The sequence below is a fragment of the Notothenia coriiceps genome, unplaced genomic scaffold (assembly GCF_000735185.1).
Source record: "Notothenia coriiceps isolate Sejong01 unplaced genomic scaffold, NC01 NC01_scaffold00013590, whole genome shotgun sequence".
Taxonomy (NCBI): domain Eukaryota; kingdom Metazoa; phylum Chordata; class Actinopteri; order Perciformes; family Nototheniidae; genus Notothenia; species Notothenia coriiceps.
The window spans coordinates 477,332-505,058 of NW_011346291.1; the positions used below are offsets into that span (position 1 = coordinate 477,332).

The 27,727-nt window shown below is 38.3% G+C and overlaps 5 protein-coding genes across 6 annotated transcripts in view; 4 read left to right on the forward strand and 1 right to left on the reverse strand.

The window, feature by feature from the left end:
* Nucleotides 1–664: 664 nt before the first annotated feature.
* Nucleotides 665–6,982, forward strand: LOC104947987 (ADP-ribosylation factor-binding protein GGA3-like). Its single transcript, XM_010774127.1, has 7 exons — nt 665–857; nt 947–1,020; nt 1,372–1,775; nt 3,065–3,312; nt 4,394–4,563; nt 4,751–4,861; nt 5,252–6,982. The coding sequence occupies exons 3-7, from the start codon at nt 1,642–1,644 to the stop codon at nt 5,360–5,362; spliced, it is 774 nt and encodes a 257-aa protein (XP_010772429.1). The 5' UTR covers nt 665–857; nt 947–1,020; nt 1,372–1,641; the 3' UTR covers nt 5,363–6,982.
* Nucleotides 6,983–7,595: 613 nt separating this feature from the next.
* sumo2a (small ubiquitin like modifier 2a) lies at nt 7,596–10,428 on the forward strand. Its single transcript, XM_010774129.1, has 4 exons — nt 7,596–7,720; nt 8,612–8,743; nt 9,269–9,340; nt 9,926–10,428. Exons 1-4 carry the CDS (start codon nt 7,700–7,702, stop codon nt 9,989–9,991), a joined length of 291 nt encoding a protein of 96 aa, XP_010772431.1. The 5' UTR covers nt 7,596–7,699; the 3' UTR covers nt 9,992–10,428.
* A 900-nt stretch (nt 10,429–11,328) lies between these two features.
* Nucleotides 11,329–18,238, forward strand: jpt1a (Jupiter microtubule associated homolog 1a). The gene is made up of 5 exons (XM_010774130.1): nt 11,329–11,520; nt 13,107–13,249; nt 16,087–16,178; nt 16,354–16,381; nt 16,721–18,238. Exons 1-5 carry the CDS (start codon nt 11,465–11,467, stop codon nt 16,852–16,854), a joined length of 453 nt encoding a protein of 150 aa, XP_010772432.1. The 5' UTR covers nt 11,329–11,464; the 3' UTR covers nt 16,855–18,238.
* Nucleotides 18,239–18,577: 339 nt separating this feature from the next.
* On the forward strand, nt 18,578–27,462 carry LOC104947990 (CD276 antigen homolog). Of its 2 annotated transcripts, XM_010774131.1 has the most exons (9): nt 18,578–18,704; nt 22,805–22,874; nt 22,970–23,308; nt 23,750–24,043; nt 25,053–25,166; nt 26,092–26,127; nt 26,815–26,859; nt 26,991–27,026; nt 27,135–27,462. In XM_010774131.1, the coding sequence occupies exons 2-8, from the start codon at nt 22,814–22,816 to the stop codon at nt 27,023–27,025; spliced, it is 924 nt and encodes a 307-aa protein (XP_010772433.1). In that variant the 5' UTR covers nt 18,578–18,704; nt 22,805–22,813; the 3' UTR covers nt 27,026; nt 27,135–27,462. The 2 variants fall into 2 exon arrangements, with proteins under 2 accessions (XP_010772433.1, XP_010772434.1); XM_010774132.1 differs by lacking the exon at nt 26,092–26,127.
* The window catches only part of LOC104947995 (ADP-ribosylation factor-binding protein GGA3-like), a 4,791-nt gene continuing 4,460 nt past the window's right edge, over nt 27,397–27,727 (reverse strand). The window contains exon 10 of the mRNA XM_010774135.1: nt 27,397–27,435. Within this exon, the coding sequence (XP_010772437.1) occupies nt 27,397–27,435 (39 nt within the window). The remainder of the gene's footprint in view (nt 27,436–27,727) is intronic.

Consider the following 27,727-nt stretch of genomic DNA (forward strand, 5'->3'; position numbering starts at 1 on the left):
AGAGTTAAGAGAAGGTTTACGGTAGCTGCCACTCGCCTTCCGTGGCAAATGCTGATATTTAAACCCGTATTTATCGCGTAAAATGTTGCTTTATCGAACTGATCTGTACACAAGACTGATGATCTGTTACTGATGGTCCGATCTCTATTTTTCAAAAAGATTAAACATTATATGTTCTATAGATTTTACTTGGAGAACGTGGTTTGTTAAAATAAATAAACATGCTATTTTTATGATAATACTCAAGATATATTATTAGTAAGTTGACATAAAGATCTAACATTGTTGACCAGAGGTGGGAAATAGGCTAACTTGTATACTCAAATACTGTACTTGTGATTTAGAAATAGCCTACTTGTGCTTTAGTTGAGTATGTAAATGGTATGTTACTTAGTACTTACCCCACTACAATTCAGAGGTAAATTGTGTAATTGTAGAGAAAATGTAAAATATCACACTCAATACATGTGTGTCTCTGGGGGGTGCATTGTGCCTTTGATGTATATAAATAATATACCATAACCAAATACTATTACGTACAGTGGAAATCAGGTTGCCAGAGCAGGTCAGTCCAGTGTGCATGTTCCTCAGGGTCTCAGCAGTTACAGGTGAGGTAAAGAAAATAAAAGAGAAAAAGGTCAATTCAGTGTTGTTACTTTAAAGTGTTGTTATTGACCTTTTTCTCTTTTATTTTCTTTACCTCACCTGTAACTGCTGAGACCCTGAGGAACATGCACACTGGACTGACCTGCTCTGGCAACCTGATTTCCANCTGCTGCTACAGACCCTCAGTCCCCCCAGCCCCAGTGGCCCCTCTGTAGCCCTCTGTCTGCTGGATGAAGAGCTACTATCTTTAGGTAACATGCAATATCATGTTTTTCTTCATGGCAGCTTTAGACAAGAACTCTTTAGATTCACAAATAACCTTTTTTGTATTCATTTACAGGCCTGAATGAACCCGCTCCTGTTCCAAGTAAATCAACGCCAGTAAACCTGGGGAATGATTTGTCCTTTTTACAGGTATTTAAACTAATTGCAATAATTTGGACTAATGTTGACTTATTCTTATTCTTTATTAGGATCCCCATTAGCACTAGCATGAGCATTGGCTATTGTGTCCTCACACACACAAAACATACATAAAACAAAAACAAAACAGCTCATAATTGCATGCTATTTTCAGTGCTATATGAAGTGAAAACTAAAATGGTCATCCAATTTTAGCTATCATAAGACAAATACAAAGAGTTGTACATAATAATACATACATACCCACAGGCACAGTTCAATTTTACTAGCAACCTTTTGAAATGTACTTTTGACTATTATTTTAATGGTAATAGCAGTATTTTTTATTGCTGTGTTTTCCAGGATTCCAGTGAAGATTTGGATTTCTTTGACACCACTTTGCCTTCGTTCTCTACATCTTCACTTTATCCAGACGCTCTTTCTGTGACCGTTGCAGGAATCTCAGCCAATTATTCTACAAAAGCCTCTGCATTAAGCTTCCCTGGTCCTGTTTTCTCCACTCCTCCTGTTTCTACGGCATCCGTCTCAACAACATCAATCATATTCCCACAGCCTCTCAGCTCAGTGTTGACCACCACAGCACCGGCTGCTGCTCTTCCTCAGTCCTTCATCATGGCCCCGCCTGCTTCCTCAGCCACTACGGTCTCTCCACAATGGGACTCCAATGGAGCGTCCCACACAACTTCAACTTCTCTTATTAACAATCTGCAAGACTTTGGCTTTCTGGATCTGGGCAGTCCTAAAATGTGAGTAATGCGTGTGTCATGAGGAAAAACTAGGGTGGAAATGGTTAAAAACCCAAAACACGATTTACAAATAAGCAAAAGTAAGAAACAGTAGACACATTTGTAGAGTTTGAAGTTCGATCACATGCAATTAAATACAGTTCAGCGCAAATTCCGAAGATAAATGTTTAAATCGTGCAAGGGTCAGGGCAAGGGTGTGGCCCCCCCATCCTTATCTATTGATTTAACAGTTTAACTGCGCTTGGGACTTGTGGCAGTCTGAAAGGTCTTCCTGCGGGAACATAGGTCAGCAGCAATCTGTCTATCTGTCACTCATAATATATTGGATGCTGGATTATATTTAGTCTGATGCCTGCATGGGGGTCTACATTTTAAAGGCACTTTTTTGTCTATTGAGATGCTCAACAGTTTGACATTTCAACTGCTTTCAATCATAAGTTTCCAAAAGGCAGAGTGATTGGCAGGACTCCATTGCCTCCACTAAATAAGCAGTATTGTAAAAATGGCTGAGAACAGATAGTAAATTCAGAAACAGGTTTATTGCCAGGTAGGTTCGCACACACTAGGAATTTGACTTGGGTGCATACATAAAATATAAAAAAACAAGAAATCTAATATAAAACACAAAATATTTTACACCGAATAAAATACAGTTAAATAGCAATAAAATCAAAATAAAGCAGGAATTTACATGGAAATAGAATGCTATGAATGAATTTGTGCATATAAACTATGAAATGTGAAATCAGAATATGTGCAGAAAGGAGTATGACATTGTGTGCATTAATGTAATGCATATAGTCAATGATGTGGCAGAGCAGAGGTAAAGTGTCAGCGGGGGGGCCGGGCCTTGTTTAAGAGGCCGGTAGCGGAGGGGAAGAAAATGTTCAGGTGGCGAGAGGTTCTGGTCCCGATGGAGCGCAGCCAACAGTTTGTGTCCAGGGTGGGAGGGGTCGGCCACTATCTTCCCTCAGGGTCCTGGAGTCCTGCAGGTCGTGGAGGGATGGCAGATTGCAGCCGATCACCTTCTCTGCAGAGCGGAGAATTGTGAAAGCTTTGAAGAATACTGTTGAGCGTTTAAGTGCCATTGTGTTCAAAACAATGTGTTTTCCATTGGAGTAAAATCAAATGTTTTTGCATTCCACCAATGTCTAAAAAAACCTGGTTGCAAAGTGTTTGTTTTGCTTCTTTTGATCTTGTTTTTTTTTACCAATGTTTGTCTGACAGTATATGTTGAGGCATTATGGGACCTGTTATATCTTTGACAAAGACTTGAATTATCCACACAGCACATCGGGGGTGATGGACGTTGGCAGCTCTCTGGTCAGGAGCGAGGATCTGCTTGTTCCTGCTCTCCCCTCTTCCAGTCTCTCCAACACGTCCCTCATAGAAGTGATGCAAGGAGGGTCCATTCCCCCCCCGGCCAAGAGTCAGGCAGATGACAGCCCTCTGTTACGCTCGCTGTCCCCCGTCCTCCCTCTGAGCCAAGAGGTGTCCCTGGCCAATGTCTTTGTCCCTTTGGAGGCCATCAAGCCAAGTGAGTACCATATAATAAGTGCATTGGTTTTTGTGTGTGTGTGCCAGTGGATTTTGATGTTCTTCAGCACAATACTTAGGATAGGGCTGACGGACAAACGTTTGAGAGGAAATTGCTTTTTCAGCCGTGTGTGTGTGGAAGAAAAAAAACCTCAGATGTGTTGGGGTCTATTATATCTGAAAATTACATTTTCACTGAAATGGCCAAATATTTTTCACAATGTTTCAGAGGTAGAGAGAGAATAAGGTTTGCATTGGACGCCCTGTCCAATGCAAGACACACTTCAGACACACTTCAGAGCACATTTTATCTCCTTGGCGAAGAAAACAAATACAACCGATTGAATGTGTCCGGCTGTCTGCAGATTGTAGTGTTCAAACAGGTGGGCCGCCCAGTCGTACATTTGCAATAGGCTTTACAATCTTTAAAGCTGTATAAAAATGCATTACTGGGGTACCAAAATACTTATTGGAATTGGTTGTTAGTCTTAAAGGAACATCTTTGGCCGGTCTCCCAGACCTGATAGAATTCCCTGTGGAGAGGGTAAAGAGATTGAAAAGGCTTGAAGGAAAAGTTCATATGAATATAGTAGAGGTAATTTGATAAACTCTGAATATCAGAAAAAAGGCAATAGAAAGTAAAAACCCTCCGCTTTTTGAGAACATTTGATGGATGGAAAGTTGAGCTGTAGCCAATAATGCCCCTTGGTGATGACATTGGCAATTTTGTGAAACTAGAAAACATGTTCATTAGGGTCTGAAAGCATTTATTATATCAGGTGCAAAATTAAAGACCTGCGTCAGAACCTACCTTCAGTAAGATGGTAAATGTAGGAGCTTGTTTATTTATAAAGACTAAGCTTGGTACGTCGTTTTTTCATACTGATATTCTGCACAAACGGTGCTGTTGTATTTACTGTATAGTGTCCTTACTGTAAGGTAATTATTATATGTACAGCACTTTGGCTCGACCAAAAATCGTTTTAAAAATGTGATATATAAATAAAACTTGATTTGATTTGGTAAAATGTTTGTAATAATCACATTTTGCTTTTCCCCTTTGTGTGCTGTTTTTTTTCTAGGTAAAATGTGTCCCGTTACAGCATATGACAAAAGCGGGGTCCGTGTTCTGCTGCATTTCGCCACTGACAGTCCAGCAGGTAGACCTGATGTACTGGTGATGGTGGCCTCCATGCTTAACACCGCCCCTCTGCCAGTGAGGAACATTGCTCTGCAGGCTGCTGTACCCAAGGTAAACCATTCTGTGCCTCTGTGATAAAAATGTTACTGCATATCAAGCTACGCTGTGTGCATTTATATATACAAAATTCACATTGGCAGATGTTTGAGACATAAACTCAATATTTGACCTAAAATGAAATTATTGTGGGTGGCTACATCTTTCTAATGAATATGGAAATCTGTTCTGCTACCACCAGACGATGAAAGTGAGACTGCAATCACCCTCAGGGACAGAGCTGGCTCCTTTTAACCCGATCCTTCCACCTGCTGCCATCACTCAGGTCATGCTGCTTGCAAATCCTCTCAAGGTAAATCTTAGCCTGGAGCTATTTGTATGTTTTATACTTATTTCAAAGAACACTGTCTTACTTCAGAAGGGTCTCGATCTATCACATCGAGCCAGACGAGGCAACGTGTTAACACTGCAGGAACAGAAGTCACAGGTGGCTGCTGAGTCGAGTGTGACACCTAGTGGTGAAATTCGGTATTCCGGTCTGGTCCGGTGTTAGGCTTGATACTATTACCATTTTCTAACAGTCTTACATGCCAAACAGTATACTGAGGATATAAAGACCGCTGACATTAACACTACACTTGCTCTTGTGTGCTCCAGCAAGCAAACGAAACCTGCAAAGCTAAGTGTGTCCACGTGTGTGTGTGTGTGTGTGTGTGTGTGTGTGCGTGTGTGTGTTTTGCAGGAAAAGGTTCGGATGAGATACAAACTGACATTCACGCTGGGAGAGCAGCCACACTCAGAAGTGGGGGAGGTGAATGAGTTTCCACCGGCTGACAGATGGGGGGCTCTATAACTCGGCCTACCGACACTACAGGTTTTTTAGCAATTTAGTTTGTCAGTGTAGCTCAAAGGTCAAGAGAAGGGCGGTATTGGAAAATTGTTTTTAGGGAGAATTGGAGAAATACAACATATTACTGCAAAGTTCAATGGACCTTGAAAGAGATATTTCGCTTGGGATGGCCCATTGAAGTAGCCAGGCCTGTAGCATACACATACATCCAACTAAAACGCGACAACATGGCCAGAGGTAGTTGATGTGGTGCAGTAACAAATGTTTTGGAGCAGTTAAACATGGAGGATGTTTAATTGTGAAAAACATTGATAAGGTAAATATTGCTAAACGTTATCCTTTAGGATTTGACATGTATTAATATACTTTTTCTTTCTCTCATTAAATGTTCCTATTTACTTCCCCTCAATGCCAGACAGTCTTGATATATAGCAAAATCAAATGTCAAAGGATATTGTGAACCAGGGTGATATGAACATGTGATCACAACCTGCATTACACATGATTTGCTGCTGTCTGTGTATGATAACATGGTTTCAAGCTGGAGACATTGGACTGAAGCAGACAAGAGCCCCTCTGTTGCTAAATGAGAGGCCCTCCCTGATTGGCTCATTAGGAATTGTTCATCTTAGTTAACTTTCTTCAATATGCCTCACAGTAACTACTGAATACTTTTACTTGTCTTCTGAGTTCTATACAAACTCCTAGCTTAGACTTGTTGTGTTTTTTAGTCTTTAAGTATTTATTGACATGAATGTATTATTTATTTTAGTTTGGGAGGAAATTGTCAAATCTGTTACTGTCCCGTACGGTATTGAAATTGACAGCTGTATTCCTTCTGCATACACATCTTATGATGAACACTTTCAGTATTGCAGTATGAAAGGCACAGATCAGTAGTGGGCTATCTAAAGAGGCTCTGATGTTACCAAATATTCAGACAAAATATGTTACTGAAGGAATTACGTAACTTGTTACATGTCAAGGCTGTCCAGTCTTGATAGCATTTTAATATAAGAATGTATTTTTTCAATTGGCAAGCTTGTGCCAGACACATTAGCCCCTTTTACCTATTGGGTGCAACAAGAGATAATAGGAAGAGGGATCAATTGTATACTTTAAGTGGACAAGCTTTAGGAAGTGCTGACCAATTAACAAATCAATTGCTGGAGACAAACAAATATTGCTTGAGTTAACTGAGTGCTCTGCAAAGCTTCGCCCTTGCTTCTGCTGTTAGACCATGTAGTGGAAACCAAACTAAAGAGCTGGGGTATTTGCTCTTGGTCAACTGTAAATGTTTAGCTTTTGTGGGGGTTTCCTATATCAAACTAGGAATATATTTCTATATTTACGTAAGCAATGAGAAAAATACTGTGTATCAATAGTTAAACCTTGATGGTTAATTAAAGCATTGTGGTTATAATGTGTTCATCAAAAACTGTGACTCCTTTATTTTTGTGAGTTCTGGGATTTTAGTGCTAGACAGGAGAGTCTCTGCATATTTCTTATAAAACGATTTATTTGTTTTTTATTGTCATAATGAACTTGTCATTGCATATTTTTTGAAAAACGTTCTGTGCATGGGAAAATAAAGAATGAAATAGATATGTTTGTATTAAATTATCATGTATTTTTGTGTAATTTTTCAGTGTCCACATTTTATTTTTTTAGTTTATTTGAAAATGTATTTAAAAATGGTTATAAACCCTAAATAAGTGTGAAGTTAAAAGGACCTGATTACAAAACAATTACTTGCTTTCATTGTGGTGCTTGTTTTAATTGTGTGCAGGGACGAATATTAATGCAGTAGCTCATTTCCCATAATGTTGTTGAGGTGTATGTTCACTTATATAATACTTTAACTATTACAGGTAAGAAATTAAAAAAAGATCTACATGTAGCAGAATGATCCCTGTCATTATTATATTCTTTATCAAAATCCTGGATTGGTATTGATGATGCATTAACATCTGCAATGTTGATATTATTGCTGGTCAAGTTTTAGATAATTGTCAGTATTTAATTACTTGTTGGTATTTGGTCATATTAGTCTTATTTTAAATGTAAATCTGACAAGCAACAAATAACTATGACCATCAAATCAATTTAGTTCAAAGCAGTGGGCTATACTTGTATTCCTCAAGTAGCCTCCTATTTAATTTCTGCCAAGATTTGAACACAGGGTCCATGCAGAGGAAATACATCTTTAATACATTACATTAAAAGTGCGCTCAGTTGTTTTGGTTGTGTGCACCAACCCAAGCAAAGTGGCGCGCCGGACAAACGGCGCAGTCGCAGCATAACAGGCGCAGGCAGACAGACGCAGCAACAGCAGAAGCCATGGCAGACGAAAAACCTAAGGTGAGGAGCTTATTTTCTACCGGCTTTTATTTACAGCAATCCATATGCCATAGTTGTAGACCGTTCACTGAAATGCCACATCTGAGGCGAATTTGTCAACACTCGCATAGTTAAAGCACAAACCAGAGCAACCGCGTTAGCTAGCAGCTAGCTATCAAGCGGGCGAAGTTAGCATAATAGGCTAACATGGCTAATGTGCCTGAGGCTGTTTGAAATGTAAAATAATTGCCAGAGCTTTTTTGGATACAATTTAACCAATACATCATAAATGCCACTTGTGATATAGTCACTACATGTCCAGGTAACCTTTGCAAGAACCGAAGAAAAACGAGTAACGTTGGGGAGCAGTGCACAGCAGCACCGGGCCTAAATCAATTGTTTGATACAAACCGTTAACTATCAGCGGATCTCGTATGAAATGATCATAATCATCACCAGCAAGCGCCCGAGTGTGTCCGGATTACAGGGTTGTTAATACGTGTAATTTGTTATTTACCACTCTGACTACCCCATTAAGCATTGTTATACATTGTAGGCCATTCTCGATTGATTTGTTTAATGCTAATGCTAAATGCTAACGTTGAAGTTGTAATGTTGCTCCTTTTTCAGTGCTAGCTAATCCCCAGTCCAGTCAAAGCTAATGTAACTTAAACTGTGGTACAAATATAAATCACACACATAATAGGATAACTTTATACATACATTTGGCACAATTAATTGCGGTACATAATGTACATCAATCTTACATAGTCTGACCAGGGGAGAAATGTTTTGGTTAGGGGGTCTCATTGCACATGTTGGAGTCCACAGTTGACAAAGCATCTTGTAATTTCCTTAAATCACTTAAATCAACCTTACCTAACGTTAAACTTCTGTTTCTGTTTTTTTTAGGAGGGAGTGAAGACTGAGAGCAATGAGCACATCAACCTGAAGGTGGCAGGGCAGGATGGCTCAGTGGTGCAATTCAAGATTAAAAGGCACACTCCTCTCAGTAAACTGATGAAAGCTTATTGTGAACGGCAGGTGAGACTACAACACAATTACTACAACTCCTCCAAATATGTCATATTTAACTTTGCATTGCTGGTAGCCTGAATGGTGGTTTTAAACTGTAGACCAAGGACTCAGCTGAGGGAGGGGCAATAGAACATAATTGCTTATGTGTTTTTTTTCATTAATGGTAATGCTCATCACAATTATTCGCCTAACTCCATTGTTCTAAAATGTGCATTTCAGTTTATCGTATCTCATATTTCTATTGTCTTAATTAATTAAATTGAATCAAAAAATGATGTAAACAAAACATTGCAAAGTCAATTCTGTTATTGCATTTATGGTACTTTGCGGTTTTGGCTTGCTAATTTTTCTATATTTGTTGCATAAACGTGTAACAACAATGAAAGTGGGGCTCTCAAAGAACTAAGACATGATAGCTTTGCAACATTAACTTTCATTTTGCAGCTCATGGTCTGCACTTAAGTCACTAGGGTGCCCATAATGTTTCCTTTCAATATTTTTAACATAACATTTATCTTTCTGTCCACATAGGGGCTGTCAATGAGGCAGATACGATTTCGATTCGACGGTCAGCCCATCAATGAAACAGACACACCCTCGCAGGTAAAGTTTCACTGCTTTTCACCTTACTAACTCGCAGTACTGCTACTTTGGACTTTTTCTGACTGTTTTCTTTGTTATAGCTATTCTTTCCAGTAAAAACATAAGTATTTCAAGAAAAGCATGTGGTGAGGCGACAGGATTTAAAAGGTCTAAAGGTCCTTCTGAAAACCAAATAACGTCATTCTTAAATGCGGAATACAAAGTAAACAAAGTCCTCTGAACACCTGCTGTAAAGCTACTTTTTATAGTGAGGCTGTCCTGACGGTTTTCCTACTTTTGCGTCATCCCCTTCCAAGCATATGTAATGTGTTACAGTTCAGATAAACAAGGTCAGAGTCCAACTAATGAAGGGAAAAAATGAAACAAACTGAGTTGACAGCAGCACTAACAGAGCGGCTGTCAAGTTTGAGCTACTTCTGTCAAATGCTTTAATAAGGCATTAATGTGTCAAGTATGTAATACTCACAAAATATATTGTTCCACGCTAAGTCAGTTAAGTAGAAGCACTTGAATTATTATTATTTTTTTGTCTTTTGATTTGAATACTTACAGACTATTAACTGACATTTGAACTTTGTCTTGCAGCTAGAAATGGAGGATGAAGATACGATTGATGTGTTCCAACAGCAAACCGGTGGCTTTTCTCTTTAAAGACTGTTTCCTACAAACATCCCTACCTCCCCTTTTCATCCCTGAACATCTTTGTTATGCCCAATCTTCAAATCTTCAAATCTTCATGACCAGTGTTGATACCATCCAGTGGAATACTTTTACAAAATGCTCCAAGGCAGCGGCACAGTTAATAGGTTCATCCATAATGTCATTCTTATGTTAACATGTCTGAACTTTGCAGTGTAAGCTGCAGTGAGACTAATGTGCTAGAGATTTTAAAAGCTTGCCATGTTGATTTTATTTCTGGAGGTTTTAAAGAAAACTCCTTGGTCCTTTTTTGTTTTTATACTTATGTCATTGAGTTTCTGATTCAGGTGGAATTTTATTATGTTGTCAATTAAAGCCTGCCGTTAAAATTCACATCTGTTGTTATGAAAATGTGTTATTGGAATAAATTGAGGGTTTTTTTTAAACAAGTGTCACCGTTTTTTTATGGATATGTTTAACCACCTTTTTACATATAGAATGCAAATGATCAGAAACCATTAACCGCTTTACCAGAGATTGTGTAAAAGTGTAATGTTCAGGGTCAAACTAAGGTAGTTTTAATGTTGTCATATGTAGTATAGGGGGTGAAGTTTGATTATTGTTTTCTACTTTTACTACAATACAGTAAGCCCTGCAAGTCAGCACTTCTTCTGCAAACAGGCCTGTCAAAGTTTCAATGCCTGTTATTTATCACTCCTGCGAAATAAGACTGAGCCAGAAAGGAGCACCTGCTTCCAATAAAGAGTGTAATCCCATGGTAGTTATCAATAATCCTTGTGTGGTAAATGAGTAGAATCTGTTTGTTCCCCAGTTATCAAATTAATGTGGGCGCCAGACAGGAGAATAATCCAAAAGTATGCCTTTGTTTAATGAATTTACCCGGATCCAATCATAGAGTAGTATATCACATGTTGGTGGTACGTAGGCTGAAGATTAGAAATGCCATTTAAACACAGTAACTTCTGTGTCAAACCAAATATCAAACCCATGGATTATTTTACTGCATCCCTAGTACCAAACATAGGGTACCAAAGCATCTTTGGATATGCTAAGAAGAACTGCCAGAAATGAGCACCGACAGACCGGATACGCGATGTGTTTGCCATCAAATTACAATCAAAATGCGTCACTTCACAAAAGTACGGGATAATAGAGAAATACCTATCAATCTCCAATGATGCACTGCGTAATTAAATGCATTACACATTTGATATGATGATAAACAAATCGCCCTAACCTTTTATTTAACAGGCCAATATGTTTTATTCTGAAAATTGGAGCGGAAGTGAACCACCTCCTTCTGGTTACTTGCACACTGGTGCTCTCAGACTGGAAGCAGGGTGATTATTTGGAACCACTGGCTAGGATAGACAATGATGAGGCGGTGAAGTGCAGCTAATGAAAGTGTAATTCGCGTGTATCTTTTCAGATTTATACATATTTAACGACTCCTAGTGCAACATAATGACGACGACGAAAATATATCAAGGGATGGAGCCTGGTTCTAAAAGCAGTTCCAGGTAAAAGACGACGTTCAGACAGTTACCCGTTAGCCAACATGATGCCAACAAGTCCAGCATCCTCTGACGTTATCATCAACGCTAACGTAACATGGGTTAACCTCAAAATGAAGACTTTTAATTTCCCGAACCCTTCCTGTAATTATTGCTTTTCCAACGCGAAATGCTCGAAATTAAGCATGGGGCGGAGATGCTAGGAAAAATCTTAGTACCACACCTTCCCGTTGTGTCTGTCGGGATGGACCATTTTTTAACGTTAGCAACATAGCACACATGTGCCCTCTCTTTTGTAGAGAAGCTTCTTAGCTAGCTCGTGCAGACTAGACAACGCTAACACGTTTGTTTAATGGACAGCTCAATTTAATAATGATATATTTCTATTTTACGTTTTTATTGTCTGAAAACTAAATATGTATGGGGTGTCATTCCGCTTGGGTGGGGCCCCCGTGGTTTTCAGATCAGTGATCGAGGAGACCAGTGAAGTATAATAAGACATCTTTCAGATTTCCCTGCATGTGGCCGCATTGAGGCGAGGGCCATGTTACAGCTGGCTACACCTGACAATAACCCGGCCACATGTATATTTTTCAACATAGAGATGCAGGGAAATTAATCCCACATCCGGTGATATCTCGAAGAATAAATGAACGATTGAGATTGTAGTGATTTATGAGGTTAAGAAGGTGCATTTTCAATCATATCTAGACAGTCACATTGTTAAATTATACACTAGGCCAATGTTACAGTATGCAATTACTATTTTGTCAATTAGTTATTTATTAAATTATCAACATTGATATAAAAATAACGATGTAAACAGTACAATTGCCACCTTAAAGTATATAGCCAATACTTAGTTGTCTTGTCTTAGTTTATCAGGCACACCAAGTTCAGGGGTATAATGCAATATTGCTGCACTTACCTAGTAAAGATTTTCAAGGCTCTGGTTTGGGTGGTGTTGACTGTGTTGCATTATACTAATAAGTCTTTTTTTTAAATATAATTCTACCCTTGCTGATATAAATTGGTTTTACAAAGTATCCAAATCCTCTGCATTAATAATCACATTTCATTGTTTACATAATTCATATTTTCAGGGGAACAGCTGTAGCCCACATTCAAAACACACATAGACACATTATAGGAAATGCTTTTGTATTCCTTTAGTCACTTAAACTTAAATTTGAAACATTAATGACGTGTTTGATGTGACCTTTTTATTTTGGCAGGGACCAACTGGTCTTTCCTCGCCACTTGAGTCTGGCTGTCGAGACAAAGATACTCGACATCCACTCTGATGAGTTGAAACATCTGATAGACAGATTAAGTCATTACATTTTACCTAGGGTAGCAAGTTGTTAAATTATGCTTAACAAAAATGTTAACCTTTGTTTATTGACACAAGTGTACTGGTGTAAACAAAAAAAGTATTTCTCACTGATTAATTCTACACATCATTAGTCTAAACCACAGCATTAGGTTCAAACATGTTACATTCATTTAGGATCTGGGAAAAGACTCTCCAGAACAATCAGCCAGTGTGATCCAGCTTTCAGGAACAGTTCTGACCATCTCTCTCTTTGCAGGATCTTGCGCCCTCCTGGCGGTGCCTCAAACATTTCACTTGGTCCAGATGGGGATAAGCCTCCCGTCCGGAAAAACAAGATGGCCTCCAGTGTTTTCGCTGAGCCAGAGGACCTCTATGCTAATCGGAGGAACAACCCACCAGGTACAATGTATCTCTTCTCTAAATATTTAAGCTTATTTAGTCATTTTCAGTTCCCCATTTTTATTTTGACGAGTTATCAAAACATTTACGGATGGTGTGACTAAAAAACTAAAGCAGAACACACACACCCAATGGCGATGACAAACAAAGTAGAGAATGCTAGTCAAAACCTGAGACAGCTGAATACATAGGAATAATATTTGCTGTGCCCAGCGCTTCTTCTTAACATGACATGTTTTAGGTGCTCACATGATGAGTTGATTTCTCTTTCAATCAGTAGATATTCAGTCAATGGTGTTTCTCCATTAATCCCAACATCTGTCTACGGCCATATTTGCTAGAGCTGTGTGATGGCAAGAATAAAGAAATATCTTGAATCAGTTGTTTTGATTCAATAAATTACTGCAAGCAAGGCACTCATTTCATCTTTTTAAATCAAATGTAATTTTTTTTTAAAGAGTCAAAAGTAATGTCAAAGTTATAAAGGTTGACTTTTCTATGCACTCAGAACAGTGGGTACTGCCTATGTATTTATTGCTGTAAAATCCAACATCAAAGTATTACATGGAGGGGGCACATCCTTTTGCAAATGTAATAGTAAAAGTATGTTTTTCTTCTAAGTCTTAAACTCCTACAGAGGATATTTAGGGGAATTCTACATGGTAACAGGCTGAACGCCTACTGAAGCTTCCTCACATTCCCCCTGACATTTCCTTCTTCCTCCTTACTTCCCTCATTACATGAATGAGCTTTTGTCCTGACTGTAATTAAGTCTTTTACGACTAGGATCATAGTTTCTTTTTTTAACCAACCAATTTCCTCAAACACAATACGAAACCTTATAATATTGCTTTTATTTTCACTTTATAAACACATTCTCACACAAATGAGGCCTTCATCTACTGTTCAAACAAACGCTGTATGTGGAAAGTAGTGAACAAAAATATACCGCATTTTCCTGTAAAAAATTAAAAAGGAATTGCTAATGTTAAAATCAGTATTTAAAAACAGATTTTAAGACAGCACTTGGGTTAATGTACTTATTTACTTTTAACCTCCATTAACTTCACTGTTGACAATACAAATAAAGTTCCTGCAGACCAGAAAGTTTGATTTGAGCATCAAATGTAAATATATAAATATAGCTTACTTTTAAAACCAAATTCAAAGTCTGTCAGCAGGACCTACTTGAAAAATGTTGTGGGTCGATGGAAGGACATTTCAAACATTTCAAAAGGAGACATTTAAATGGTATGATCTAATCTACCAATTCAGTATACAAGTGTGACCCAGATGCATTTACAATAGAAACATACAGTGTCAAGGGCATGGATCCCACCAAGAAATAAAGATTGCATTATATTAATTCCAGATTCTCAGCTCATGAGAAAAACGTGCTCCAAAAACTATTTGACCTTTTGGGGGCAATACGCCTCCGTCCATTATGCGGTGATGCAGTCCTCAGTAGTTTATTGTGGGGTAATCCTACATGTTGTGCGGATAAGAAAAATAAGTTCAAATGGATCTCCAAATATACTTGGGAGGCAATTAATATACCTAAGTGGTCCATGTGTGGTTTATATCTAGGAAACACTAACATTGGCTGGCCTTGTTTAGATAAGGACCGGAAATAAGCCTAGGATCAAAAACTAAGCCAAAACAGACATGAAGAAAAAGCAGCAGGAAAGGAAATGGAATTCTTCTTTTTTTTTATTAGACCATGTGAGTTATTGTCAGAAACCCATTTAATAAGAAAGTGGAACCTCCAAAATGGAAAGTACAAAAAGACAATGAAGGAGTAAATGTAGGAGGAACTTGCGTACGAGGGTCATCCAATTAGGTCAGTGGATTGCATTTGTCCCACAAACAATATCCCCAGTTGTGTTTTAATCGTTTCTGGGAAATACCTCATACCATGGAACAACCCGGAGGCAATGCTCTTGCATTTCATTTTGACATTTGAAGGACATTAGTGCTTTTGTTTAGTCTTTTGAAAAGATTGTAGAAACAGCTTTATTTCCTGTGATCATTTGATAACCAAAACAAATGCCCTGTTAATGGAGCTTAAGCTTCAATGTAAATGTTGCATATTCAGCTAGCTTGAAATATACCCTTCTTATTTCCCCTTATTATAAGCAAACTGAGGGATGAGCTTCCAACAAAATAAATGAAATCCTATGGAGACCTGTGATATAGGCTGTTTTTTTTCTTAAGTCATTTTCAAGTATCAAGCATAATTGACCTACATTTGATCAATTTTCCTGACGTATAACCTAACTTATGAGGCAATGTACACCTAGTGACTGGCCCAGCCCTTCGTATATTTTTCTGTATGTGGCACTCAGTGAAAAAAGTTTGGACACCCCTGCATTAGAGCAATGTATGATTTTTAGTTTTAGCTTGTCAGTCTTTGTGTTTGTCCTCATGGCAAGATGTGGATGTGGAAACCACTGCTGTAGTGGGAACTACATTGGAGAGAAAAAACAAGTTCTTTGCCAGGTGTTTATATTTTGTCACTGCAATAGTGTCCAACCATACAAGATGCAGTCACAACACTTTACAGATGATTTGAGAACACATTTGGGTTTAGGTTCATACTGTAATTAATACTGTTATATTTTTGGACGAAGTGTCTGTAATCACACTAAAGCTGAAAGTGTCTGCTATCTGCAGCAGCAGACTCGCGCCACAGAGTAACAGGACTCACTCAAATTTCCCTCATCATGAATTTGGTGCCATTTTTCCTAGATTCAAACTCAGTTTTCATAGGGAACCTGATAAAGTTTACTGTGTAATGGCATTTTAATCTGAGCAATCATGTGTCCTTGTTCTTCCAGGTGGGAAGCCCACAGGTGTGCTTTGTGGAGAACCGTCAGCCCCCCGGAGGAGAGGAGGGAACCAGGGCAGCAGCCCCTCCGCAGACAATCCCGTAAGATCATGCATGAGATCATGAGCTTTGGTAGTTAAAAATGAAGTGAAACCTTAGGGCAAGCAAATATATAGGGAAGCAAAAGAAGAAGAATATATATTTGTCTGTCTTCATCTTCCCTTATTGTCCCGCAAAGGCCACGTGTATTCATTTCTGACTTTCTTTTTTCTTTTAGGATGGAGAAAATTATCAATTTGATTATGGTAAGCAACTGTTATTTTCTGGTCACATCACACAGTTTTACCTCTGGTTTTATAGACTGTAAACCAGGGGCCCGATATTACATACAACATTTGGATAAATATCAACACGCATACATTGTTTATACCTGTCATAGAAATAGACGTTACAGTAGTGATAGTAAAATTCTATTTCTATGGTACCTGACCTGTACACATACATACAGTCATTGCCTGTGCATAAACACATACATATAACCACATGCATACACATCTATTTTTGTGACAAGTCCATGGTGAACTTTCCACTGTTAATGTTTTGAATTGGAATACATTTTCGCCTATTTCCCTGCATATGTTTAGACAACAGTGCCCCGGAGCCTGAAGCGGTTGCAGAACAGAAGGAAGAGAGTCCTCCAGCAGACGATACTGCCGGGGTAAATCCCTCTGGCCGTAGAAATCCCCCTGGCGGAAAGTCAAGCCTCATCCTAGGATAAATCCCTAATGACCCCCCCAACCCCCCGTACCCCCTTCATCTACTCATCTCTGAACTCGTCTCTATTTTAATTATTTATTTTTTAACAAGGAATACCGTCCCATTTGCCTGTACTGCAGTAATTCTTTCTGATGTCCAACAGACACCAGTTACCTTCACACCCCCAAGTGCATTGTTTTGATACTTCTTTTATTAAGGTCGTTTTGTACTGTTTTTTTTATTGTTTGTTTGTTTTGACAGAAGCACTTTATGTATTCCTATGGACATGTTTCAAATAGTCTGCCTTTGCCCCTGTTACGCATTAGACATGGCAGACAGGGTACAAGGATCATATTTCTCTTATCAACAAAATATGAAGTCATCTCCCCCTGATTATTTAAGACAGCATGAGCTGTACGTGATTATACAAGCAGTTTCCAGAACACAAGCAAATTCAAAAGCTGTCACTTTTGCACTGTGTTCAGTTTTGATCCATCTTGCATGCACGTCTAGTCTGTAAAGTATGAATGTGAGAAGAAACGTAACTGTGAAGATTTTTCATTGATTTAACCTGTTTGTTTTTCTGTGGAATAATTGTTGTATTGTTGTTGCATGAAATTGGAATCTTTCTACTGATTATATTATCATCCACTAAGGAGCCAAATAGGAGTCACATAAATTACTGTTATTGTGATCTGAAGGATGCAAACATTAGTCTTCAGATGAGTACTGTAGGTCCCATGTCAGGTAACTGAATTGGAATAAGCCCTTTTTATATTGTAGTCACTAGGCCTAGATAACTGTAACCCCAGTGCCGGTTTTGAGTGCCCCATGTTTTTATAGGTGATTTTACTCTACAACAAAGTGTGCCTGTTTTGTGTGTTAGGCTACAGCATCAAACAAGGTTGGGTTTCAAGATTTGCATCCGACATGTATCAACAAGTTTTTCCGTTGTGGGTCGATGGAATGTTGTTGGTCATGAAGTGTTTCTTGTAAATCCATCCTAGATTTGAAAAGTGACCTTATGAAAGCTCTGCCTTTTTTCTATGTTCAACACTGCTTTTACTTTTGTCTATTATTCTTCTCAATGGAATTATAGAAACAATCTTTTTATACATTTCATTGTCGCATTATTTAACCAAAATTCAAACTCCCTCCTGCTTCTGTCTTGTTGAGTCACGTGTGTGACTGCCGTATCAGCCTGCCGTCATGGCAGACGACCTACATTTCAGGTACATGAAATGTAATTTCTGTGGTGTCTATTTTTAACGTCTGTTATGATGCAAGATATCTCTGTTTGCATCTTATATCAGTTCCTGTTGCTGGATGTAAGTCACTGCAGAAAATTGAAATTAAGAAATGGCACAAGTGTTAAAAGAACATTAAATAACAATTTTGACCATGTTTTCTGTGTTTATTGTATCTTTTTTAAATGATTACAATGTAGAAATTATGGTTGTTTTACTGCAGCTCTTTGTAGTTTTACCCTCCAGCTAAAATGTTATGAGCTAAAAAGATAAGGTTAACATTTAGATGTATGATAAAGTTGACAGGGAAAAGTTGTGAATCATCCATAAAGGATAACCATTGTAAAATGAAGGCTATATTGGCAAGCTTTTTTTTAAGCAATTCGAATTAAAGAAAATGTTGTTAAAATAACTTTTTAATTATTTTCTTAAATGTGTTCAGTGTCAACACTGCCCGAAAGCACCTACAAGCCATTGTTGATGTAGGCAGCCTGTAACCCGCCTCTCTATTCAGAATGAAAGAGAAAGTAAGTTTGTTTGAAGCATGCAAACACTCGATGAGTAGATTTCAGATAAACGAGGGATCCTCCGACAAGAGAAGTCGCCTTCTAGAGGAGCGTGTGCGGTGAGTTTGACGTGGCATTTTGCGTTATATTGGCAACATCATGGCATGTTGTGTTATGTAGGCAAAGTGTTGCTACATAATGTAGCTAAGTTAACCTCCATTAGGATTTTCTTCGATGTTTTTCGATAGTGGCATAGTGTCCTTTAAATACTGTATTTTTAACGTACGGAAACGATAGTGTATGTATGATATGTTTCTGGAATGATGTGTTAATTGTTTCTATATTTACGGGGAAATTCGATCTACTCGATGCCCTCGATCGTGAGCTCAACCTCGCTCCAAATACAGTAGCCTATAGCTCCAATGGTAGGCTATACTTAACATGACACCAAACTCTTCTACACCTAAAACCTTTATAAAATACCAAAGTTATGAATGTTTTACAGTGCTTCCTCTTTTATTCTCTAGATCTAGATAACTAATACGGAACAGACACGTCCGACAAGTTACAATATTTGCATACACAACACAGCACAAGCGTCACAACAGTGCCTGCTGCCATAAACGTTGTTAACTTAGACTTAAATAAGCAATGCACAATGAAGTTGCTTGTAGCCTTTGATTTCCACACAATGTGTTTGTCACATTAAATTAAACAATACAAGTATTCTATCACTTTGAGATATATGAAGTCTGTTTGTACTAACATAATAATAACAATCACACAATTGTGTTTGTTATTTAAAAAACGTTTTTGCCATAACTAACACAGTGGTAAACGTTTAGGTAGAGAAGCCTTGCAGAATCAAAACAGGGCTACATCAGACACCTTTGCTGTTAGATACTGGTAGAATAGTGCAGTATTGCATGTGTTTATATGTAATACTAACGGCCACTCTCTTTTTATGTATGTTAGTTTATGTTGGAATAAATGTCTTATTGAAGGCAGTGTTACTAACTAGTGGGACTTTCAATTGCCATTTGTGTGAAGTTGAAGTGAGTGTTGCATGGGCTATCAAGACTTCAAAAGTGATCATCACCATGGTTTTTGCTGTTTTGACAGAGGTAAAGTTGCACAAATTCAGGAAATGATGAAAGTGAGGACTGAATTTTCTCTGAGTGTGCGTAGTTGAACTTTTTCATTTGTAGCAAGTAGAGGGCTGCTTGTGTGTGTGTGTGTGTGTGTGTGTGTGTGTGTGTGTGTGTGTGTGTGTGTGTGTGTGTGTGTGTGTGTGTGTGTGAGTTTTAAAGACCCCCATAAAGCTCAGATTATTACTCGAACCCTGGGTTGATGGAATAGGAAAAGATACTTTTTTATTAAGAGGTCAACATTCTGAATATTGGACCTGTACTGGTACATGGCTAAGGCATAGAACATATAACCATATTGTTTTCACAGCCCTGTCTTCCCCCTAATAATAATAATAATAATAAAAAGTATTATTATTAATATTGTCATACTGATTTGAACAACTTCATGGTTACCTCTTGTTTTTTTTAACTTAGGATCATATACCATTGTTTAGAATAGAAAACGGTTCAGGTGTGTATCATTTCAAGTTATCTTGAGAAAGAGGGGCCTTCAAGACGTTGACACCATAGTTAGTGTCCAAATAGGAAGTGAATAAAAAGGCCAGGCTACTCGGGTCATATTATCTATGTTTTTAAATAAGGAAAACAATGATGGCAGTACGTCCCAGGAGAACACTCCATCATAAACTGTATTGCAGTTGAAAGCCACAATGTGCTAGATGTTACCCCACATGCAGTGCATATCCATAACTCAGTGTTGGACTGACCTATGGGATGTGCTGTAACCTATATGTGACCAGTGTGTGTATCAATCAGAGGATACATTCTTGGATTCAATCCTCAAGTGGTTGTGTGGGAGTGCAGATATGTATTCATCCTGTCCAAGATTTTTAGAAAGGCTTCTGCCACATAACAGCTGCAGTTAATTATGCTTTTGGTTAGGATATTTATTTTGTGCTTCTTTTGCACTGTGATTGAGTAAGAATTCTCTGACTGACTGAGTTAAAATCCACAAAAAAGTTGCTTTGGTGATGGGAGGCTGCCCCTGCCCCTTTGTGTTATGGGAAATAGACACATTTCTTTTTGCAAAAGCCTGTTCCGTTTTGATCATGTGGATGAACAAGCTGCGCCTGAATGAAACAAACTTAGGACAAAACAGCACAATGTATTCCTATGCCTTTTAAGGATGGTTTGGGCACAAGGTGGGAAGTCTCAAACTTGAGTGAGTTCAAAATAAAGTACATTTTGTCAATTTTGTTGCAAGTGCAGAGAGACAGAGTGAGCTACAATCCTTGGGTCTAACACTTAACTTTATGAAAGCAAATTAAAAAAGAGCACAGGGATGATCACAGAAATGTGTTCCTTAGCTCTCTGAAGTGAAGAAGAAATTGCTTAATATGTGTCAACTCTTGAGCTTTCAAGTTTTTCATTTTTAAAGTGGATATATCTTTCACTATCACTTTGCTTTTTTCTCCCCTGTTTTATTTCTTGCAGAGTAAAGTGCTAGTTCAAGTGAAAGTAAATACAAACATTTAAAAAGTGAAAGTGGAAAGCTGGTCAAGCAGGTTTTTGATGTTCAATAACCAGTTACAATATGAGAAACTTCTAGGAACAAAGAGCAGTATTGCAAAAACAAACCTAAATACATTAAGATACCCATTTACCATCGAGCAACTGCTTTGGTTGCATTTATGGCACTGTGCAGGTCTGAATCTAATACCCAACCTTCTTGAAAAATGTATAGCCTGTGAACAAACAGATGGCGTCGGTGATAAGATCTCACTGTTGGCACATTCTTTATAAATCAAAAGTAAAAGGTTCAGACAGAAACCAGAATCATTTCAAACCCAAGTTTAAACAGAGTTCTTTCCGTGTTTTTTTCTACAGTTTTTAGGCCCTTAAAGGACAAGTATTGCAAATTAGCAGGCTTTGACAATCTAAGGCTCATGTATCTGTTTCTATAAATATGAATGAATATGTAGAGAAAATTAATTATCTTGCTTCCTTTTACCTGTGTTACATGTCAGTTTGTCTGCTTGTGTGTGCTTGGGTGTGTCTCTCCCTTCTTTCCCTGATTGTCTCCCTGCCAGTGCAGCCTCTCCTTCAGGTGATCCCCATCCCATAATCAAATCTGTAGTTTATTCACTCTAACCCTCTTTTTTCTTCAACAAAGAAAACTTGGGCACACAAAAACAGGGCCATGTGTGGAGGGGAAGTGGAAGAGAGAGACTGTAGCTTTCCTCAGGGCTTTTATGTAGGCCTTGATTATGGGATGGGGATCACCTGAGGGAGAGGCAGCAAAGAGACAATCAGGGGAAGAGGGGAGAGACACACACAAATACACACAAACACACACAAGCAGACATGCTGACCTGTCTTTGGTCTGTTTAGGAACACCTGTGTCTATGCATGCATGTATACTATGCTATTGGGAGAACTTAGGCAAGCAGCAATAAACTCAATTTGTAACTTAATAACGGAGTAACACATTCTATCATCTCATCCCCCACGCCCCACATTTTAAGCTCTTTTTGTCTGCCAGGTGTATTCAACCAAAGAGTCCATGAATGCAAGGTATCTATGGCAACTAAGGAGCAAACGTGCAAACCTAAATTGAAATCAGATCGTGAGATATCTTTTCCAAATAGCTGGAGGGCAGAAGAAAATATCCAAAGGAACCGCCATAGTTTGGCAGTCAATACACGCTGTGCAGTACCTGAACTCTGAGAATGTTGGTCTTTAGCAAGTTCACATTAAAACACTAACTGCTATGAGTGCATGCTTCAAGAGAGAACAAATAGTCCCTTGTGACACAACTAGAACCATCTTCAAAGTGTTGCTAAACAATGTTAATGTAAAAAAAAAAAGAACTGACCAATTCATTTTGATGAGCTGCATATTGCTCTTTGTGCTTTCATGTGTCATTGTTCAGGGTATAATGAAAAGAGTGCTTTCAGAAGAACAATGCAGCAGAATATCATTGGTTATCATTGTGTAAATAAGTTTAACAATAGCGACGTCACAAGGGCGAGAAGTGTAGGAGTTGTTCACTCGGTGCATAGCGAACTTGACTGCCCTTTTGTACTTATTAATATTAAAACGAGTATGTGTTTGTTTTGTCATTTCAGATAATCAACATGGCCTCAAATGGTGTCCTTCTTTTGCTCACTTTCATCCATCTCAGCATTGGACATGCAGGTACATTTTGCTGTAATCTTAGAATTTCAAGTATGAAATGCTGTTTGCTACTGATGTAGCTTTGTGTCTCTATAACAAAATATTTTCTGCTACAGCTTTTGTACGTCTGGAAGTCCGTGCTGAAACTGTGGGAAAATATGGCCAGCAGTCATTGCTGGAATGTGTTTACATACCCTCACAAGAAGCAGAGGATGGAAAACTCGTCTGGGTCTATTGGAAGAAAGAGGGAGTTGAAGATGCATTACTGATTTTTCGCAAAGATAGCACTACAGCAGAGTCAGGCTATTCATTTGCTGAGCCGTCCTGGAATGCCACAAACAGGAACGTCTCCCTGCTCATTACCAACACTACTGTAAAGGACGAGGGAGAATATACATGTAACGTGATGACAGAAAGTGGAGATGGAATTAAGAAAACCCACCTTAGAGTCACAGGTGAGACCCTCCAGCTGTGGTTGACCACTGCACTGGAACATTTTGAAAACTATTTGGCACAACAATAGGTGATCATTTTGAGTCAAATCCTATTCTGCTAACTAATTTAATATCTTCACTGCAAGTACAGTTGTTTCTCTAAACATTTGTTTATTCTGCTTGCTAACAGAACACGCATTTGTAATACGTAATTGCTGTCTTGATACTTGAGACAATTCAGAGATCCAGGGTACTTTCCTGGCTTATCTGATTGGTATTCCCTTTGCTGTTTTTAGTTACTTTCAGTTTCATATTTATTGCTGCTTACCACATACTGCACGTTATACTTCTTTTAGAATATAAGGATCAACAAAAATGTTCTTGATATTTCAATTGTGTCATTTTATGATGGGGCAAGGTTCGGCTTTATGATCATGTTTTTCCTCCCTCTATCCTTTACAGCCAAGTACAACAAACCAGCTATAAAATTAGACCCTCGGACAAGTACCCTGATGTGCGAGTCCGACAGTGGCTATCCAGAAGGTCAACTTCGCTGGTTTGATGAGTTCGGCACAGAGTGGACCAAAAGCTCTCAAATGGAGGCGAAGAAGATTGAAAGTGGTCTGTTTAACCTCTCCAGTAAGATGACTTTGATGGACGGATCTACTTTCTCCAGCTACACTTGCAAAGTGTTTAATGTCAGTGGAGGAAAAGAGGAAGAGGCCACATATACAGTACAAGAGCCAGAAAAGAGAGGTATTTGCTGCTGATTACCTCACTTCATACCTTTTAGGCCTTTTGGTTCACTTGTTCTTCACACAAGGAAATGCCATACAAACATTTCAGCCACTATTACATCTGAGGTCTCGATTTACTTGAAGTCTGAAAGCAATGACTATAACTGGAGTTGCATAAACAGACCTTCAATAATAATTGCACAACTAAAAAGGACTTTGAACCCCAAGCCAACTTGGTGCATTATTTTAATAACATAAAATACACACTGTTTTCACACACACGTAAATATTATGTACACATGACCAATTTTAATTCATTCCTTATTTTATAGTTATTTTATCATTTGTATCTTTGATTCTATCCTTAATTGTGTGAATCTGTGCTGTCCTGTTTTTCAATCCTACCCTGTTGCTCTTAAACTACTGAATTTCCCCGCAGGGATTAATAAAGGTCCATCTTATCTTATATTATCTTATCTTATTTGTGTGGCTGCAGAGCGTGACAGAGGACTGAATTATCCCACAGCAACAAAACGTGTAAAATGTAGTTTTAATAGGCTTGTTATTGGCAGGTGGGTCATACAGTTGTATTTATTTATCACAACACATCTCTGCTTCAGTTGTTTTGCTTCATAATTCACTAAGTAGACAGGCTGTGACAATGTGAACATGTCTTGTATCCTGAACTGTCATGTTACGGAAAACTCCAAAACATTGCCCCTCACAAACAAAGAAAGCTATGCTTGACAGTCCAGGCTACCGGTTAATGCTTTTTGTGTTGTTGAACTACAGCTTTTCTTCAGTTTTATTTATTATCATTAACTGAAAACCCTTCCAAAAGAACTGACAGTCATTTTCCTATGGCCAAATTGTGCAGACCACATTGGAAACTAAAGTGCAAGTGAAAGTAGTTTGCTAGAGTAATATAGGGTGGACATCCAACCAGTCTGATTTTACCAATAGAAGCTCACTGTTTTTGTTCATGAGTTAAAGTATTAACACATTGTATCTTTCTTGGTTTTATTCAGAAGGGAATAAGGTGGATGGCACCACCAAAGTAGTCGCTCCTCTGGTGGTCATCGGATCCCTGATCGTAGGGTTGCTGCTGCTGATGCTGCTGCTTTACAAAAGGCGATCTCAACGTGAGTACAGTCACATGCACTTGCTTGTCTTTCGGTTAATATTAACCATAGGATTTTTTATTGAGGATTAACATGACGCATGAAAAAGTACAGGGTAGAAAAACAGACCTCGCCAGTTAAATGTAGGATTTCCTGCTTCCTTTAATAAAACAAGAAGCAAACAAATGTACCACATCCATAGTCTACACGAGACAGCCACAAATAATACAGAAGTATGTACTACGTAGTGTAAGCCACTTTGAACAAAGTGTCTGCTAAATGTATTAGAGATGTATGATCAGTGTTGACCAAAAGTGGTACATTCGTATAAGTATGTATCATTAAGAAATCCTTGTCAGCTGAAAGAACATACTGTGCATCCCTAAAAGTATATAACGTTATCTAACACTATGGAAAGAAAACGATTAACTGGTGATCAATTTGGATAACAATTGAGCATTGATCGTTTTGCTTGCTTTATCATTCATAATGTCCTTTTATTTGTGATAAGCAGGTGTGAGTAGTTGCAGTATTACTGATAGAGACTATACAAACACTCCAGCCCTTTTACTGTGATATTTGATCGAGGTATATACTTATATTTTCAATATGACCATATAATGCTACCATTCTGTAATGTTGGGTCAGATTACCTCAGTGACTTTCTGTAAACAATAAAGCGCTGACAGGAAATATTCTTAAAATAGATAAAAGGTAACGCCACAATGGTTGGAGGTGGAAAAACCTGTAAAAGTAGACAAGTTAATCAGGATGGGGAAAGTACACTGTTTTATTGTTGGCTTGAATCCAACTGCGTAGCAACTGCAAACCTGTCAGTCTAAACTGGTTGAGTATTTTCCATTGTTCCCATTGTACGAAAGGGTCTTGCGTAAGTGTTGTGATTCAAATAGATCTGATTTTAATTCATTCATCATTTCCTTGACAGTGGTCCGGAGGTTCTCCACACGACCCCTTATTATGGGTATGCTCACCTTGACTTACTTTAGAGGTTCTAATCATCTCTGTTGATTTTCCTATCTATCAGCATATTTGAGCTGCTTGAATCACTAAATATCTGCAACAGAAATTCGGACAGATAAGTCAGTGGTGTAGTGAGCTAAAAATATATTAAACATTGTTTTTAAATTACCTTAGTTTGTATTTATTATATTTAACTGATTAATAAGTGTTCAGTAGCCTCCTGGACTGCATATTTTGAGCCAAACATCAAACCAAAGACACTCACCACAGACAGGTCACATTCCAAGCTAGGGAAGGTTGTCTCCCGCTGAGCTTTTAACCTTGCTCATTGTTCTGCTTGAGGACATGTTTATCAGTGACCAAGAACGTTTCCTGTCTCTGCATGAACTTTGTATTTTCATGTCTAATTCGCTCTCTTGCTTTCCTCTGGCCTTCAGATGTGTAATGTATTTATATAATGTATATACGTAAATACATGTATATATGTATTTAGTACGTTTTCCATGGTTTGTGCTAAACTCAGCTTGGGTACCAATCAGTTTTTCCACTCATGATAAAACCTGACTCATGTTTGGAAACTCACTGCTGGGAATCTGCCTATGCTTACGTCAACAACTCTCTTATTATATTGATGGTTTTACACCCACCCCAATGTAACTCGCAGTTAAATGTTTTTATTTTTTTCCAGGTGACCATCAGCCGGTTGACACATGTGACTCACCTGTTGAGCAAGGTATGTCTAAATTACAGTATTTTGACTCTAAAACAGTGTATTATACAACTTTTGTTACTTTTTGTTTTGAATCCACTCTATGAGATTTCATCCAGACTTTGATATTGAATCTTTTTGCTGTTTATCTTCAGGAGAGGATCAATCATGCCCAGACAGTCCGGCCTGAGGTAATTATAATGCTCCAAACATCCTAATAAAGAAGATTAGTTCCTACAAAACAATATTACATCATCTAATAGCTCTTCCACTCTCTCCCTCCCCCTCTCTCTCTGCAGAAGACTGTGCCTGTCACATGGCTTGTGGAAATGTACTGGCAACCTTTGAAATCAACACTTCCTTGTTTGCTAATCCCACTGTTTTCCTTACTGCAAACAACTATAACCAGGATTAACTTGTACTACTGTGATGTTCTCAGAGGATTTGTGTGAGCTTTATTTACCTTAGCTAAATAAGTGAACACTCCAAAATCAAGTCTAAATCTAAAGAAATATCTGGATATATTTTTGAATCAGTGACGGACAACTAAAAGGCATGGGGTCACGTAAGGCCCTGTGACCTGTAAAACCCCATGAGGTTCTGAGGATGTGTAGAATCACCAGGAAATAATAACTAATGAGGACTAAGTCTCTGATGGAGTTTGGTTATTGGAGGGACACTTTTCTAAATTGTGCCCACGCAGTGAATGTAGCTTTTGGCAGCTTTGGCCCTTGTTCTCTCTCTGTCATTTGCCAAATTATGTAAATGTTACAAAGAAAATTTTTAAATCATATTTCTAGGAATGGTGTGTGTGTGTGTGTGTGTGTGTGTGTGTGTGTGTGTGTGTGTGTGTGTGTGTTTACTTTTGCCCATTAAACAGCCAGAGAAACTC